Source organism: Podarcis erhardii, assembly GCF_964252035.2.
Source record: "Podarcis erhardii genome assembly, chromosome: 4".
Classification (NCBI taxonomy): domain Eukaryota; kingdom Metazoa; phylum Chordata; class Lepidosauria; order Squamata; family Lacertidae; genus Podarcis; species Podarcis erhardii.
In genome coordinates, this window is record NC_138508.1 from 85,265,132 (window position 1) to 85,283,419 (window position 18,288).

Sequence of the window (18,288 nt, forward strand, 5' to 3'; positions counted from 1 at the left end):
ATGTGTGTATTCCAGGCTGCACTCCTGGCCGACCTGCACAAGGTCATGGTCCCCAAAATGAGCTTTTTTTCAGGGCCGTGGTCTTGCATGAGAGCATGGCACCCAAAAACACATGTTTGGGGAACAAAGCAAGTTTGCCACTTCAGAAAAAGTGCTTTTGTCAGGGCGAGATCACACACACAAAATGGGATGTCCTGGTTTTCCAAGGACAGTTATGGGGTTATCAGGTTGGAAAGTTTGGGTGGGTCTGTTCATTTATATGGGCAGTTAGAAAAACAAAAGCAAGCAGGCTTTTAGTTGCTGCTAGGTATTTATTTTGATATCTTGGCCACTATGTTTTGTTTTGTTTTTTTGCTTCTTTAAAGGTTTAACTTGGCGCACTGAGAGCAGATCCCTAATTTATGTCGCAGTCAGGTTTGCAGCAGATGCAGTTTTACACAGCTGTTTCAGACCTCCCAGAGGCTTATTTGGCACAGCCAATAGCTGGGGAGGAGAAGAATGATCACGCCCATTAAACCATAGCTTATATTAAACAATGGTTTATCATTGTGTGTAAACTGGGCCAAAGTATGAATGACAGACATGCATCTAAAACACTCAGGCGCACATTGGGAGGTCGTGCCTAATCAAGACTCTTAGATGTGTGTGCATATAAGTGTTCTTGAATGTACAGTAGCTGCAGAAAATATAAAAGTGCTCTACAGGCAACCATTGCTAACCTTTTTATTAGTTGTTACTGTTCCTTTGACACCAGCCAGTACACTTAAAAATTTACAAGCAAAGTTGTCCATGTCACAGAGGTAACCTGAAACAAGAAGTTTTCAGAACTCTCTATTATATAGTTTCTGCTGTTAAGGGAACCAGGAAGAGGTCAGCACAGAAGTTCACAAACCTGCTGAAAGTGCTCTAGAAATAGTTATATGTTTATGATTGATTTGGGGAGAGAGGGATTTAATGGTGGCCTTCGCAAGTTTCTCTGTAATATTTTTGTAATATCCGAAGGTGCTAAGGGATCTGGTATAGAAGCAGTAGCCGTGATGAGCCCTCTCGCACCTGTTATGTACCTGAACACAACTTTCATTCCAATATTTAAAATCTATGCAGTTTGTCATCATATGTTGCTTTAATTAAAATGTGGGAAAGCCCAAGCCTCGATTTCTCTCTCCCTTGCTCTTGCTCTCTCTCTCGTGTGTTTGAATGTCCAAGCTTTCCAATTTTGCATTTGTTTTTCTGTAACTCTATAACAGCTGTTGAACTTCATCTGAGAGGAGAAGGAGGAGGATTGCAGGGCTCAGTAAAAATCCCTAGTGATTTCTTTGACACCATAATTAAGAGTAATTAAAACCTTGAAGCTTCAAAGTCTGCCTACATATCCAGAAATAAAACCTCCCATATTTAATTATGCTCAAACAATATGATGAGTTTGGGGGTGAGAGATTTCCATCCCTTCCTCAGGATACAGAAGTAGAACTGATGGACAGGTTGTAATAGATGGGTACCATTACAGGGATGCTTCACCTTCACAATAGATGTTTGTCATATTTTCCCCCCCTTTAGTCAGACGGCTTCCTTAAGTAGATGCAAGGACATCATGAGAATGAAAAGAAGCAAGGCATGAGTAGGAGATATTGAAAACATAATAACTCCTGTTCTAAAATGGCAGGCACTGTTTTTCAAATGTCATCATTAAAGAAAATATTTTCCAGAATGTCGGAATACTTGCAGAGGGTTTTTGATTTGGCATTCTGACGCACAACTATTCAGCCACTTTATGGCATGCTTTTAACGCTCCACCAGTCCCAAATCACATATTCCATCCTGAAGTAATACTTCATATCACAAATGTCAATTTGGGACCATTTATTTTAATTGCTCTCAACAGAAACATTAAGAGGCTGTTGCCACAAGAGGAAAGATTAACTTTAAGATTGCATGTGGGGGGGGGTTGCGGCGGGGGGCGGGGAGGGGAATGTAAGCGAAAATGATGTGATTTAAAAAGAAACATGGGAGAAGAGAATGGGGGGGGGGGAATATGATTTATAGGTTTTAAAATCCGGATATAATTTGAAAATTACCTTTGTTGGGCTGATGGCTGAATTCCCTGTAGGCCAACGTTAACAAGGACCACAGGCAATGGTGGGTGCAGCCAAAGAAAAAGTTGGGGTGATCAAAGTGGTCCGCTTTCACTCAGACTCTTGTGTACATACACATCCAGTAAGCAGTGGCGTAGCGTGGGGGGTGCAGGGGGGGCCGGCCGCACCAGGCACAACATCTGGGGGTTAGGGTTAGGGGGCGCAAATCCACGGGTTAGGGGGCGCAAATTACTTGCCTTGCCCCGGGTGCTGACAACCCACACTACGCCACTGCCAGTAAGAAAAGCATACCGGACACACACACACACGTATGTAGATCACACATACATACAGATGCATGGAGATATGCAGATGGTCTCTGTTCAGTGGTGGTCAGTGCTTGGTGGTACATGCTGTTGGCCCCAACGCATGCCAGACGTTTTGTTTCTGGTGTGGACCTCCACTGAGCTGAAAGCAGAGAGGAAGAATGATACAACTGCCCCCACACCAAAGCGCCTTTCCTTTCCTCAGTGCAGCCATTGACAACAGAATGGGAGAACTTCCAAAAGAGGAAGGACTCCTCTCAACCTTTTCCTAGTGCTGGAAATGGCTTCGGATACATCATAGCAGATCAGAGTGTTTCTTCCAGTTTCTGGAGCACTCTTGATCTGTCCTCAGTGGCAGCGGCAGAGAGACAAGGGGCGCTTCATTCAGTGCTGCCAAAGAGGTGCTTAGCTTTCCATGGTGTTGACAGAGAGAGGAAAGAAGAGAAACATAAGAAAACAGTGTGTGTGTGTGTGCGTGCGTGCGTGTGTGTGTGTGTGTGTGTGTGTATATATATATATATATACACACACACACACACATACATACATATATATATATACACACACACACACACACATAGGTGTGTGTGTGTGTGTGTGTGTGTGTGTAAATCAGCCACTGCCAAATTGTTGGAGGCCTTGGGGAGTCATCAGTAATTGCCTTGGGGCCAGACAGGGGAGCCCACAGACCATGTTTTAGCCACTGCAATATAAGCCAGTAGAGATGTTGCTCTTTATTTAAAAAAGAAACTAAATAGATCCCCTTTTTTGGCTCAATGGTACACAGGGGAGACGCATCAGGGCCTAAAATTTTGTTTTCTTTTTGATTCTGAAATGTACAGGAAAAGATGCAACATTAAATTAAATTAAATTAAGGCAATTAGATGAAATATCTAATTGATTAAATGCAGTTGAGGAAAAGGAAGGTTAGTGTTCTGACATAATACTAAACTCTATTATCTGATAGAGATAGAGTAAGGAGATCTAATATTATCTGATCTGATAGAGTAAGGAGAGTGTTTGAGACCCGTTGGGATTGCCTCTCCCACCAGTAGGAGGCAAGGGCATCTTGCAGGTTGACTCCTTGTAGTAGAAGAAGCCCAGATCCTATACCAGTTCTGCCACAGGTCAGGAAGCAGGGCCTGGGTTGGTCTCTACAGAGTCCTAAACAGTTTCTCCAGTTGCAAATGTGTCCATGTGGCCAAAAAGTATGATGGACTTAAAGAATGAGTGGAGTATAATTTTGCTAAACAAATCTAAGACATATAGATTTGTGACATTTCTGTGAAGATGGGATAAACTTTGTAGGATTATCTTTGCCTCTTTCACGCTGTTTCTTCTTTCTCAATATTGCGTCATGCAACTCTCTTGCATCTGGGTGGGAGAGTAACTGTTCTCTTGGTAAACTGCAAAAAAAATCCACATTTCTCCATTGGTGAAATGCCCTGAATTCGGTTTTGACACAGCAGTGATATTAACACAAGCATACCCATAACTGATGTTGCATCATTGATGTAACTGGTTCTTAACAAGGACTTTTCTGGCAACTTAACTGATAAAGTTGGACCATTAGACAAGCAAATAAAATAATGCATGTACATTATCTAATTCATTATATGTGCCTTAGTTTTGCTAGAAAATTCTAGCAGTTGTAAAAGAAAGGTTGTGCTGCCATTTTGGGGTAGTGGCAAACAACTGCATATGTGCCACAAAGGTGTAATAATTGCTCTTACATTAATTGCATATTATGCTCAAACACACACACAGACTAAGATACCACCGACTTAGGAAGAAGGGCATATTCTGGTCATGGCTATTTATGTGCTTTGAACACACCCACATGTCTTCAGGGATCAAATGTTTTGCTTTGTAATATTGCAACGGCTGAAAGCTAATCATAAAAATAATAGAAAACTCTGTTGGCTCTCTTTTTTGTGTAGAGGCTTGTTTAATGGCAAGAAAAGAAAATGAAGGAAAGGAGTGTTGACTGCTGATATTTGAAAATGCTCCTTTTAATTTGCACTGCATATGTATTTTATTTTCCATTTACAGGTACAAGCATCTTTACTGTTTACGAAGCTGCTTCTCAAGAAGGCTGGGTCTTCCTGATGTACCGAGCAATCGACAGCTTCCCCCGATGGCGCTCTTACTTCTATTTCATCACCTTAATTTTCTTCCTTGCTTGGCTTGTTAAGGTACTGTAGACCTGATCAGACACACACCTGATCAGAATATAAAGCATGTTTGAGTGGGACTCCCCCCCACCCACCCACTGCTTCCACCTCTGCGCTTCACTGTAAACTTCTGTTTTTAAATATATATATATTATTCTTTTTGTAGAATGTATTTATTGCTGTCATCATTGAGACATTTGCTGAAATCCGAGTGCAGTTCCAACAGATGTGGGGATCCAGGAGCAGTACAACTTCGACAGCTACGACACAGGTAGATGTTGCTAATTTTTAAAATTCGCTTTGAGATGTGTGAATTCTTGCCTAGTCCTACTGTGTGCTTACCAATGTATTGAAACACTTAGGTGTAGGATGCAAATGAAGTATTTGAATTCAAAGCCTGTGCGGTTCATTGCCTGTAATGAGAGAGGCAGTGTGGTGTGGTCGTTAAGAGCGGTAGACTCGTAATCTGGTGAATCGGGTTCGATTCCCTGCTTCTCCACATGCAGCTGCAGGGTGACCTTGGGCCAGTCACACTTCTTTGAAGTCTCTCAGCCCCACTTACCTCACAGAGTGTTTGTTGTGGGGGAGGAAGGGAAAGGAGAATGTTAGCCGCTTTGAGACTCCTTCGGGTAGTGATAAAGCGGGATATCAAATCCAAACTCTTCTATAAGCCAATCCCTGTTAATTCACTAAAACAGCGTTTACAATTTGGCAATCCAAAGCTCTCCAGAGATAGATGTCGGTGGCAGACAAAATCCTGTTGCTTTCCTTCCTGAATCCCTTGAGGCATTGCTTTTTTGTAATTATCTGGAAGTGAAATTAAAACAGTTTCCACACAGCAGAACACGTAACATAGTGCAGTGTTATCTAAAAATGATCTTCACTTTGGCGAAGATTCTTCCATAACATTTACTCGCAAGAAAGTCTCATTCAATAAAGGTCCTTTTCCAGTGTTAATTAAGAGTTTCCTGTTCGCAGCTCCTGCTAATAGTATTGCTTCCTGTTCTTTGCAGCAGGAGGACTTTTGGCAAATAAACTTTTAATTGTACCCTGAGCAGCTGCTCTTAGTTTCCCTGATGTGAGTTTCTATTCCTACAATGGTGGGAACTTTAATTATTGATTTCTTATTAATTCTTTCCTTTCATTGTTGCTATTGCAATTTCTTTCTTTTTTAAAAAATAAATAAATCAAAAAGGGGGTAAAATAAAAATGTCAACTTTACAATATCAGTCAGTATCTCAAAACACTAATAAGCCAAAAATTCAGAAGCTAGGAGGAGAGGTTTTAACCAGTCAGGAATGCCTTCCTGGGAAGGAAATTCTATAATTACAGTATGAAAGCAATGGAATCTCGGTTGCATTCCCTGCAATAGGAATAGCTTTCTTTCAAAGGAGTGCTAGTTGAAATGCAAGACTAGGCACAATAGAGTTAAAGCCCAAGCATATCACTAGTTTTGTTTGTATATATGAGCACGTAAATCGCTTCTGACAAGTGCTTTCTGACAAGTATTTCCCCCCCTCCAGATGTTTCATGAAGATGCTACAGGAGGATGGCAGCTAGTAGATGTTGATGTGAATAAGCCTCAGGGCAGAGCTCCAGCATGTTTGCAGGTAGGGCATTGCTGATGATTCTTTTTTAAAAAACAAAGATACCAGTGCAACAAACCAAGTGGGAATGTTTCTTTTCAAATATAGACAGCAAGTGGGAAAATGACCACAACGGAAACTCAGAAACAGCTCTAAATTTAGTATTTACTTGTCAAATTTGTTGTACCTTTCATATGTCTGTGCGTGTTAGGGTGTAATGTGAAATGAATGGCTCATGTGCACAACAGTTAGTCCAATTATACGTTCACCTTGCCTAAGCAGAATGTGCACGCAATCTGTTATGTACTGAAGTTCTCACCCTGGGCCAGCAGGGGGATACTGTAGATAGTTCAGGTCCACATATGCAAATAAGGGATCGAAAGTGACGTTCAGTGATTGGATAGTTACAGAAAGTTGTTACAGTTACGTTGCACTGAAGCTCTATATAAGCAGGCTGGCTGAACCCTTCAGTTCAGGTCTGTTCTGGCCTGCGAATAAATAAGAGCTGTTTGAAGAATTGCTGTGTTGTCTGATATGTTCACCCACAACTTAACACAATCCATTTGTGAAGACGGAATACCTTTTGTCAAAAGAGGCTTGTGGAATGTTCACGTTTTAAAGGGTTTTGTGCACACTCTGTGCACTTTGCATAATTTCTAACAGGTCTTAGGAAATGAGTGTATCTTTGTATATTCTCCAGATAATATGCATAGTCTCCCAGATTATATGTTTATCTTGGCAGAATTGTGCACACTGTCCAGCGGGCTCATTCTTCAATCAATAAGCGTAGCATCCAAGAAATATGTCTCTGCATATGATCAAGATGCATAATCTCCTAAGAAACACATCCTTGGCTGTTTTTCCTTCGTGGGTGGGTCCAAGCCTGAATGTAGGCCAGTCAAGAACCTTTCCAGCTAGGAACACAAATTTCCAAAGTGATGTCAGCAAATACAAATTCATATTGCAATCAATGCAGGTACATATCTGAAATTCCCCAAACCTCCATTTCAAAATGGGAAAATAAAAAAATGGCCCAAATAGTAAAGCTTTATTTTCATAAAGACGTAACCAAAACTATAACAAACAACTGCAAAACTTGGGTGGGGGGGTGTTCCGGACATTTGTGGTGATGAGGACATTTCTTAAGGTACCATTTCAAATTTGATACAGGATAATAAAATACCTGATAATTCTTGTGAATTGTTCCAGCATGCAGCTGTAAATGTATTACTGAGCATATAGGGGGAAAAATTACTCAGTGTAGACCCACTGAAATTAATGGAGCTAACTTCATCTTTATCCATTTCAGTTGGTCTGCTCTCAGTAAAACCTATCTGAATACCGCCCAGTTTTGGAAATACTGTACTCAATAAAACCTTATTCTTAAAGCAGGGGTAGGAAACAGCATGAGAGCATCTGTGGCATGGAGATTAAGAATTCTAGAGAGCTTCTTTGCCTCCTGGGTAAGATATGTCCTCCTCTTCAGATTGTTCCTGCCTACAATGCTCCAAATTCCAACCAACCATATTTTTAATTTTTCCCTAATGCCCTTAATATAGCATCATTCTGGGAAATGGTGATAACTTAAAAGGGTAGACCCCACTAGAATTAAAATGATGGATCCCCAAGGGCATGATTCTGTGCAGTAGGTATCACGGTAAATTAAAATGGTGGCTGCTTAACACTACCACTTGCATCCATAAGATCAGAGCAGTAGCTGAAAATGTACCATCAACATAGCAGTGGGCATTCCTGTTGTGTTGTAGACCCAGTAGTTGCCAGTGGATAAGACATGGTGATACCAGGCCTGTGCGGTGCGTTACAGCGAGCAGGGAAAGGAAGGGACATTGCACCTGTGTCAGCTGCAATTTCCTTTCTATCAAGGACTGTGTGGTTACGAGATTTCTGGGTCTCTCTAGAGCACCTGCAGGTTAGATGCACATTATAACGGCCTCAAATTGCCTCAGATGTGTGCTAGAAAACTGCCAGAGACAAGGCCGAAGTCTTAACTAATGCACGCTGACAATGTTTTTCTAGTGTTTGCATTTGCATGATTTCTTTGCTCAAGCCATATACAAACACAAATCAGAGATAAACAGTGTGTACGTGCAGGAAACTTTGCTTACAGAAGCGAATGCATTCACAGCCTGGCGAAGCGGGTTCTGCTTTTATTTGCATGGTAGGGAATAGTGGTCACTGATGAAGCAGGGGCACCTCAAAGCACAAACCCAGCAGGATTACAGTATTCTAATAACCTGCTACGTGTTTTCTTGGAAATAGCCTTGATAATCATTGGTTCAGCTTTTGTTCTACAGGTGGTAGCCAAGGTAATACAGTACTGGTGGGGAGGAGGTGGATGGGCAAGAAGGGGGAATGAAATTGCACAAAAGTGAAAAAGCAGCTTGGAGATTTGGCCTGAGAGCTCTTCAATAAGTTATTTATGTGTTTGTTTAAAAGCATCAGTAAGCCACATAATATTTTTAAACTCTCTAAGCAATGTACAATATCAAAGCAAACCGTACCATTACAACAAAAACACAACCAGAAACCAATAAAACACCAGTGTTAAAGCACGTAAAGACAAATAAAAGCAAATAAAACAGGAATTGGGGGTGGGGTTCAAATAAATAAAGCAGGGTCCAATCTTATGGGTCAGAAAAAGCCTGTGCAAAAGGTTAGCCTTTACAGGACAGCCGAAGCAACTGATGGTTGCTGCTTCACATTTGACAGGGGGCTAGGCATTCCATAATACAAGGGCAATAGCAGATAATTCCAATTTTTGTGTCTCTGCTCTGTTGGATGTAGGACCCTATATATACTAATGGGTGGTTTCATGAACTTTAACTTTCTCGCAGGCCAAATCTTCACATTTCTCCCTCACCCCCAAACTGTTTTAAATCTAGAGGAGTTTGTGGAGCAGACTGGGAATTTTGCACATGCAACTATTGAGAGGAAATATCTTCAGGGAGGGGGGCATCCTGTGTGCTAGTGAGGGTGGACACTTTCTTTCTGTCCCTCAGAGTCATGTCTCTGTTAAAACAGTCCCCAGCATAACCCTAGCATGTCTGAGAAAGCTGCTTGGGAGTCGCTTTGAGACTGAGTAAAACCTGCGCCTCACTAGTCGCGAGAGCCATCAGAGGCAGGAAGCAGACTTTGCCCCTACCCACATCCCTTGGCTCTCTTCTGTATACATGAGTGGTTGACACTGACTTCTGAAGAACAATTGGGTCAAACCTGCCCTGTACATAGGAGCTGGGACTCCCTTTCTTATATCTCACCCTCCAGGGGCCCTTGCACAACTCAGGCCCTCTATCCACATGCATCTATCCATCATAATGAGGCAGCTTTATTTAGTTAATTAAAACGATCATTTGTTTTGCCTGAAAACTTCAGTCAGCTGCACAAATATATTTCATGTTTCATTCTAAAGATGGGTCTTTTTCCTTAGAATGCATCATGGAAAATGTGATTGCAGGTAATTAATATTTTCAGGGCGGGTCGCTAGCTGTCGCTGAATCTGACTATATTCCTAAGACTACAGTGGTACCTCGGGTTAAGTACTTAATTCGTTCCGGAGGTCCGTTCTTAACCTGAAACTGTTCTTAACTTGAAGCACCACTTTAGCTAATGGGGCCTCCTGTTGCTGCTGCGCCGCCGGAGCACAATTTCTGTTCTCATCCTGAAACAAAGTTCTTAACCCAAGGTACTATTTCTGGGTTAGCGGAGTCTGTAACCTGAAGCGTATGTAACCTGAAGCGTATGTAACCCGAGGTACCACTGTATGTTCTTGTTGCCTATGGCATCCAGGAGGTTTGCGAGTGTGCAAGCTAATTCTTATTAATTATGTGCTTTCTTCCTATTAGGGAACTTGCCTGGATAAGTTATTTGCTCTTGCTATTGTCACTGGTATAGCGTATTTTAACTTCTGGTTTCTTCCTGCGTACCATAAATTGCTCCTGCTGTTACACTATGTGCAGTTCTCTGTCTCATGGAAACAGTTAGCCTAAGTGTCAGGTTTCAGAGGCTTTCTTTCCCAACTCTGCAGGAAATAGCACATTCTTTTAATCCTGTGCGGAAGGCATGCTTTCTGTTTCATTGTTTCTACTCTTGTTAAGAGTCCAAAATAACAGGGGGGTATTCATTATTACTGTTCTTCCCCCCCCCCCTTTTTTTTTTGTTTCTTTTGCTGAATATACATTCTTTTCTTATAACATGTGTAGAATATGCATGGCATGATAAAGACATGGAGAAAGGCATCGAGCAGCCTTTCCAGGGAGTTTTGTATCAGTCTTGCAACAGCTAGTAATTTTACTTATCACCTGGATTAGTGCCAGTGTCTGCATGGCTTCCTTGCCCAGCCATTTATCTCCAGAAATGCCATATGAATTACAATGGGAATGAATAGTCTTGAACTGAATTTGGGGTTTAAAGGGTTTGTAGGAGAGTTATGTTCATCGTTTTCGGCTCTTTGTGTGTTGATTTGTGAAATGTGGTGGCACCTAAGTGCTTAAATCATTTTGAAATGACTTGGTTTATTTATAGCTTGAGTATTTTAGGGTAAAGGTGAAATTTGGGCAGAGCCTAAATTTCCACGAGTTTCACGTTTTGCATCAAAACTTGTCGTTTGACAACAACAAAAATTGGCAGGGTACTCATTAAAAAAAAACCTCATGCTTTTCGTAATGAAAGTAACATAGCAGTAGAGAAGATGTTGTGATTTTGACTGACTGAATTACAGTGTGTACACTTTGCATATATGACAAGGAATACTGTGTTGAGGTAAAAACATAGGATTCCAGAAGCTGGGCAGCACAACACACTCAGCACAGCTGGAAAAGATTCAGCTACGTTGTGATAGACTGAAGGAGTGAGAGGTGAGTCCTCAGTTTGAGGAGAGAGCGTAAGGACCAGATAACATTCTATTTTCTTCAGAATTCTATTATGGCAGAAGTAGAGGGGAGACTGAAATTACTCTTCCCCTTTCACAACAAATAACAGTTCTGAAATTCATTGGGCTTGCTCTGATTCCAATCTTTTTCACCTGTGCTATGTCTGTGCCACTATAGTTAGATTAAGCTGATGTTCAGTAGTAATGGGCTCTGTAAGACAGAATCTACCAACTTGTTTATTGGTGTTTTTTTATGGAATTTTTCCAGAGAAGTAACATGGGGCCAACTTGCTTCATTTTTATTGTGTTCCAGAAACTTCCAATATACCTTAACAGTTCCCCTGGCAATCTCTGCCCACTAATATAAAATGATTTCACCCAGGGTCTGGATAAATAAAAAAATACACATTGTCTGAAGTTCAACAGACCCCATTCCACCCGAATATTGCAGACTACTCTATGAATCTGTGCAGAATAAAATGAAAGTAGTATATACCACAAACCTAAAAATAATAAACAGGGAGTTTCTTTCAAATCACCTGTGTAGTCCTTTGAAAACAACAGCTTTCACCTAATGATAGAGAAGAGGGAATGCTAACTAGCTTACTAACATCATCTCCATACTGTGCTTATTTATTGTGTTTGGATTGAACTATATTTGCCATTTCTTACACATCAGAATAGTGTTCCATGATTTATTGGGGGGGGGGGGACAGCTACAAAATTCCTATCGTGTGAAAGGAAGGTTGATTTTCTCCATACAAAGACGAAGCAACTCTCAGTTTCTCAAGTTTCCTGACCTAGAGTACAATCAGATCTTAAATACTCTAGTTGTACAACTTAACATCTATAATTGCTTTTCAAACTGCATTCTAGGGATCTCTCTAGCTCTCCCATGGGCAGCATGAACACTAGAGAGCTAGGGTTTGACATCACTTCCTTCCAACATCTCTCACTCAGCACTAAGAGATTTCTGTAGAGAGGTGCCTGGTATCCTGAACATGCAGGGTTCTCCACTTATACGCTCAGCTCTGCAAAATGCCTCCCCTACATGTGAATGGTGGTTGGCCTATCTGCTTCCCTTAATTCTTAATCATGTAAGTGGGGGAATTCCCAAACAGGGCATGCATAGTTGGGAAAGAATAGCCTTCAGGCTTGTCAGAGATCCTGTAATTCCACCCAAACAGTTCAAAATATGGTGTAAGTTCATACATGAAAGGAAAGGGGCACAGCTGGGCTCTAGAATTATATATGGGATTGCCTATGGTAGTGGTTTTGGAATAGCTAGACTGGTGACTGGGAGTGGCCACCGAGACCACATAACACTAGCCCTGAAAACCATACATTGGCTCCCAGTATGTTTCCAAGCACAATTCAAAGTGTTGGTGCAGACCTTTAAAGCCCTAAACAGCCTCGGCCCAGTATACCTGAAGGAGCGTCTCCACCCCCATCGTTCAGCCCAGACACTGAGGTCCAGCACCGAAGGCCTTCTGGTGGTTCCATCACTGTGAGAAGTGCAGTTACAGGGAACCAGACAGAGGGCCTTCTCAGTAGTGGTGCCCGCCCTGTGGAAAGCCCTCCCATCAGATGTCAAGGAAATAAACAACTACAGTCATACTTCGGAAGTCGAACAGAATCCGTTCCAGAAGTCCGTTCGACTTCAGAAACATTTGAAAACCAAGACACGGCTTCTGGTTGGTTTCTGATTCTGCAGGCATGCTGGAAACGATAGTGGAAGCCACACCGGACATTTGGCTTCCAAAAAAACATTCAAAAACCAGAACACCCGCTTCTGGTTTTCGATCTTTCGGGAGCTGAAATGTTCAACTCCAAAGGCATTTGGGAGCTGAGGTACGACTATAGCTGACTTTTAGAAGACATCTGAAGGCAACCCTGTTTAGGGAAGTTTATATTATTATATTATATTATATTATATTATATTATATTATATTATATTATATTATATTATAATTAATTATATATCACATCTTCATAACACTGTCTAGTCAAAATGCCTGATGTCTCTGATCCATAAACAAAACGGAAAAGCATGGGTGGAAATGGAACTCTCTTTTGTACTTTCATCTGCTATTTTATGCAATAGGCCTTCAGTGGTGCAACGGGTCTGTGCGTCTTATTGTTAACCAGAAGGTTGGTAGTTCAAGCCCACCTAGAGACTGCTATGGGCAGAATTCCTGCATTGGAAGGGGTTGGACTAAGATGACCCTGGGGGACCCTTTCAACACTACTGTCAGGGTTTTAGGGAGAGAGGAGACAGAGAGCGAGGGCGAGGAGGAAGAGGACGACAACGAGCCGAGGTTGTCCCAAAGTCCGTCTAGCGAATCAGAGGATTCCCAGAAGGGAGCCCCCCTGGTCAGGCCAAGGGGCAATAGAGAGGGAATCAGTCAGAGAGAGGGGAACGAAGAGGGAATCCCCAGTGGGAGTGGCAAAGCGGGACCAGCTCCCCCGTCGGAACGGAGTAGAGGGGGGGGAGTTGCCAGTGTGTCAGAAAGAGCAGGACAGGAAGGAGGAAGGGGGAGGAGTTCGGAGCAAGACGTCCTGCCTGAAAGGGAGGAGTGTAGTACCGAGAGCAGCGTAACTGTAGAAAGGAAGGTCAGAGGCAACGTACGCGCGCCAAGTTCAAATATAGAGGCGCGCGGAAATGAGGAGAGCTCTGAGGAGGAGCCTGGTGCCAAAGCACGAAGGAGGGGGGAGCAGGCGGGAGAAGACTCAGCCTCTGGGGAGTCCCGGAAAGAGGGAAGACAGGGGGGCAGGAAGACCCTGCGGAAAAGGAAAGAGAGGAAAAGGTGGAGCAGTACAAGCCTCTTAAATTGGTGCAGGGGAGGGACGGACTCAGAGGGGACTTCTAACATCTAAGGGTAACAGATGCGGAGCCACGGAGTTTGGATGTAATGACGACAATGATCTTCAATAAAACCTTTTGTATATAGCTTGGACTGGACTTTGGTCTCTTGTGAGCTGGGACCCAGGGTGGCTCTGACAGAAAGTCCCCTCCAAAGAACGCAAAATTTTTTTTTTTGCAAAGCTCACGAACGGTGACAGCCATGACTGCGGAGGAGCAGTTGACAGCGCTGCGAACTACACTTTCCGAACTCACTGCTGCAGTCCTTGCGTCTCAGAAGAAGCATGACGAAATGGAGAAGCGCTGCCAGGACCTGCAAACAAGGTGGGAACGTGCAAGCAGGGAAGGGTTCCCAGGGTCCAGATCAGAGGGGATTGGACTTGGACGGAGGGGGGGCAGCCTAGTCACCCACTTCGATGGGAACCTGAAGCACTACCCCAGTTTCAGAGCAGACGTTTTGTATGCATTGCACTTGCTTCGTCATGACTTTAAAGATGAGGAGGAGAAAGTGGGGTTTATTGTTTCTCACTTGCATGGGCCGGCCAGAGACTGGTTGCGCAATTTGTGGCGTGAAGATGGCCCTGCCCGCCGCGATGCAGATGAATTCATTAAAGCGATGGATGCCTGCTTCCAGTCTACTGTAGATGTGGATCTTGCACGCAGGGAAATTTTTGGATTGCGGCAAGGCAAAGCCACTGTGCGTCAGTACCATTCTAGATTTTTTGCTTTACTGACTGCGCTAAGCTGGGAGAAGGATTGTGCACCTGTGAGGGATTTGTTCTGGGAGGGGCTCAGCGGTCCCATTAAGGATGAACTTGCCAGGGGAGACAGACCCCAGACCCTGGAGGAGCTTGTGCAGAGGGCTTTGGCGATTGGGATACGGCACGAGGGACGTCCTTGGCACACTGAGGAAGAACGTCAGGTGCGTCCACCAGCGAGGACGTCTTCTTTCATCCCCAGGGAGTTCAGTCAGTCACATCCTTCGCCACTGGGAAGGCAGGGGGAGGAGCCCATGGAACTTGGTGGTGCTAAGGCTCAAGCAACAGCCAGAGCCCCAGCTTCCGGTGCAGTGAAGGCAAAGCCTCCTAGAGGGACCAGGAAGTGTTACATTTGCGACAGTGCACAGCACATGGCGAAAGAGTGTCCCCAGAGGCTGCAGAAACACACTGCAGCTTTAGCAACTGTTGCAGCAGAAATGATGCAAGCAGAGCAACCTCAGGGAAACGACAGTGCCTGGCTGGAAGCAGAGCTGCTGGGGCTCAGCCAGGCGAATCTGTAGAGCAGTCCCCAGCGCTTTTGCAACGCACAGACCCTTTACCACCCAAGCCAGTGGTGCAGCTCACTGCAACACTTCAGTTGCCGAATGGAACCACCCTGGAAGTCCCCATCACGATTGATTCTGGGAGCAACGCAGATTTTGTGGGGACGCACTTTGTCAAGCAGCATCGCATAGCGCTTCTGCCAGCGACAACACCTCTGAACGTAGTCACGGTGGATGGCAGGAAATTGCTAGGAGGACAAGTTGTGCAACAGACGCCTCCCATGGTGATGAGGATTGGAAATCATCGAGAAGTCATCAGCTTCAATGTCACCCGCCTTTCAGACACGCCTATAGTATTAGGCATGAGTTGGCTGGAGAGACACAGTCCTGCTGTAGCGTGGTACCAACGGCAGATCACCTTTTGCTCATCGTACTGTGCTCAACATTGCATCCAGTCCAGCCAGGAGGAGGGAGCTGAGCAGCAGTTGCAACTTGGCATGGTGCAGGCAGTACCCCGCAAGTACGAGGGGTTCCTGGAGGTTTTCTGCGAGAAGGAAGCTGACCAGTTGCCGCCCCACAGGCCTTATGATTGTGCCATCGACCTGGTGCCAGGGGCGCAGTTGCCGACTGCAAAGCTGTATTCCATGTCTGAGGACGAGATGCAAGAACTCAGGGAGTTCATAGAGCACAATTTGAAGCGCGGATTCATCCGAGAATCGAAAGCGGTGGGGGGCAGTCCTGTTTTCTTTGTAAAGAAGAAAGACACGCCCCAGAAAAGACTCATTGTGGACTATCGATTCATAAACAGTAAGACCAAACCCAAGGCCTTCCCCATGCCCAAGATAGATGATCTCCTGGCAACCGTAAGGAAGGGGAAGATCTTCACCAAATTGGATCTGCGTGGAGCGTATAACCTCATACGCATCCGGGAGGGCGATGAGTGGAAGACGGCCATGTTCACGCCTCTGGGCACGTACGAATACAGAGTTATGCCATTTGGTCTCCAAAATGGATCTCACGTCTTCCAAGCATTTATGCATCACGTGCTAGCGGGACTTCTCTACAAGAAATGCGTGTGTTTCCTCGACGACATCCTGATCTTTTCGGAAACGGAGGAGGCCCATGAGAAGGACGTAAAGGAAGTCCTGCAGAGACTACGGGAGAACAAGCTCTACGCCAAGTTAGAGAAGTGCCAGTTTGATGTGACGGACGTGGATTTCCTAGGCTACAAGCTGTCCGACAAGGGGCTGGCCATGGACAGCGCCAAGGTCCGCGCGGTGTTGGACTGGAAGAGCCCTCGCAATCGGAAGGAAGTCCAAAGATTCATCGGCTTCGCCAACTTCTACCGCAAATTCATCAGAGGTTTTGCAAAGGAGACGGCAGCGATCACGGACACTCTCAGTTCCAAGAAAAAGAGGTTCGTGTGGACGGAACAGGCGGAGCGCTCTTTTCAGAAGCTTAAAAGCCTTTTCGCCTCCGAGGAGCAGCTGCTGCACGTGAATCCAGGCAAGCCCATACGACTAGAGACCGACGCGTCAGACAGAGCGGTTGGAGCCGTACTCCTGCAAGAAGATCCACATGGAAACTGGAGACCCGGTGCCTTTTACTCCAGAAAGCTCAGCAAAGCGGAGCAAAACTACACCATATGGGACAGGGAGCTGTTAGCCATTCACGCAGCTTTCAAAGCGTGGCGACACTTCCTCATAGGAGCCAAGCACACAGTACAGGTCCGCACGGATCACAAGAACCTAGAGTATTGGCGCACGGCGAAGCTCCAAAGCCAGAGGCACATGCGCTGGGCGGAATTCTTCGCGGATTTCGACTTTCGGATAGAGTACGTCCCAGGAGATTCCAACGTTATAGCCGATGCGCTATCCAGGAAACCGCAATATCTCGATGAAGCGGCGCCTGTAGCAGCCAAGCACATTTTCGCACCGCAGGCGTGGTCGTGCGCTGCCGCCACAGTAGATCTGGACGCGGTGCGACGCGCGTTGCAAGTGGATCAGTTCGCACAGTCCAAGATGGAGGAATTGCGCAGAGGTGTGCAGAGTGGCGAAGAGTTCCAACTACGCGACGGGCTGCTAACTCGCAAAGGTGCCCTCTACGTGCCAAGCGACGAGCTTCGCGCAAAGGTTCTGCAGCAGTTGCACGACGCCCCCAGTGCGGGCCACTTCGGTAAGGAGAAGACAATAGAACTGGTGGCAAGAGACTTTTGGTGGCCCCGGATGCGTGGAGAGGTAGCGGATTACGTCGCCAGGTGTGACACTTGTCAGAGGTTCAAGCCAGTACACCAGAAGCCAGCGGGGCTGTTGGAACCGCTGGAAACGCCACAGCAACCGTGGGAGAGGGTAGCTCTGGACTTCGTTACTGACCTGCCCAGCTCCAGGGGGAAGACGGCGGTACTGGTGGTTGTGGACCTGTTCACCAAGATGGCGCACTTCATTCCATGCGCAAAGGTGGCGACGGCGGAACAGACTGCCAAACTCTTCATCGATCACGTGTTCAAGGTGCATGGGCTGCCGCAGTCCATCCTGTCCGACAGGGGGCGCCAGTTTGTTTCCAATTTTTGGCAGAAGCTTTTAGGTATCCTGAACGTCAAGATCAACCTCACGTCGGCGAGACACCCACAAACCAACGGCCAAGCTGAGAGGGTCAACGCGATCATGCAGCAGTACCTGAGATGTTACGCCAACCAGCGACCAGCAGTTTGGGTGGACTACCTGCCGATGGCAGAGTTTGCCTATAACAACACGAAGCACGCGTCCACGGGGGTGACGCCGTTTTTCGCGAACAATGGTCGTCACCCCAGAACCTTCCCGGGGTTCGTGGCACCGGGAGAGGGGGTGCCGCAAGGAGCCGACCAGTTTGCAGCGGAGCTGCAGGAGGTGCACGAAGAGTTGCGGAGACATTTAGAGCTGGCCAAGCAAGCATATAAGGTGCAGGCTGACAAAAACAGGAGAGAGGGAGAGGAGATCCAGGTGGGGGACTGGGTGTGGTTAGCGGCCCAAGCGATGCCAGCCAAGTCGTTGGCCAAGAAGAAGCTGGGGCACAGGCAGTTAGGGCCGTACCAGGTGGAGGCTAAAATCAACCCTGTAGCCTTTCGACTAGCCCTCCCCGA

The 18,288-nt window shown here is 45.2% G+C and overlaps 1 protein-coding gene across 7 annotated transcripts in view; it reads left to right on the forward strand.

Annotated features, from left to right (window-relative positions):
* Positions 1 to 18,288, forward strand: part of NALCN (sodium leak channel, non-selective) — a 198,389-nt gene that overhangs the window by 73,172 nt on the left and 106,929 nt on the right. For all 7 annotated transcript variants that reach the window (XM_081857956.1, XM_081857958.1, XM_081857957.1 and 4 more), the window contains 3 exons: positions 4,451 to 4,593; positions 4,739 to 4,843; positions 6,096 to 6,182. In XM_081857956.1, coding sequence (XP_081714082.1) covers positions 4,451 to 4,593; positions 4,739 to 4,843; positions 6,096 to 6,182 — 335 coding nt within the window. The remainder of the gene's footprint in view (positions 1 to 4,450; positions 4,594 to 4,738; positions 4,844 to 6,095; positions 6,183 to 18,288) is intronic.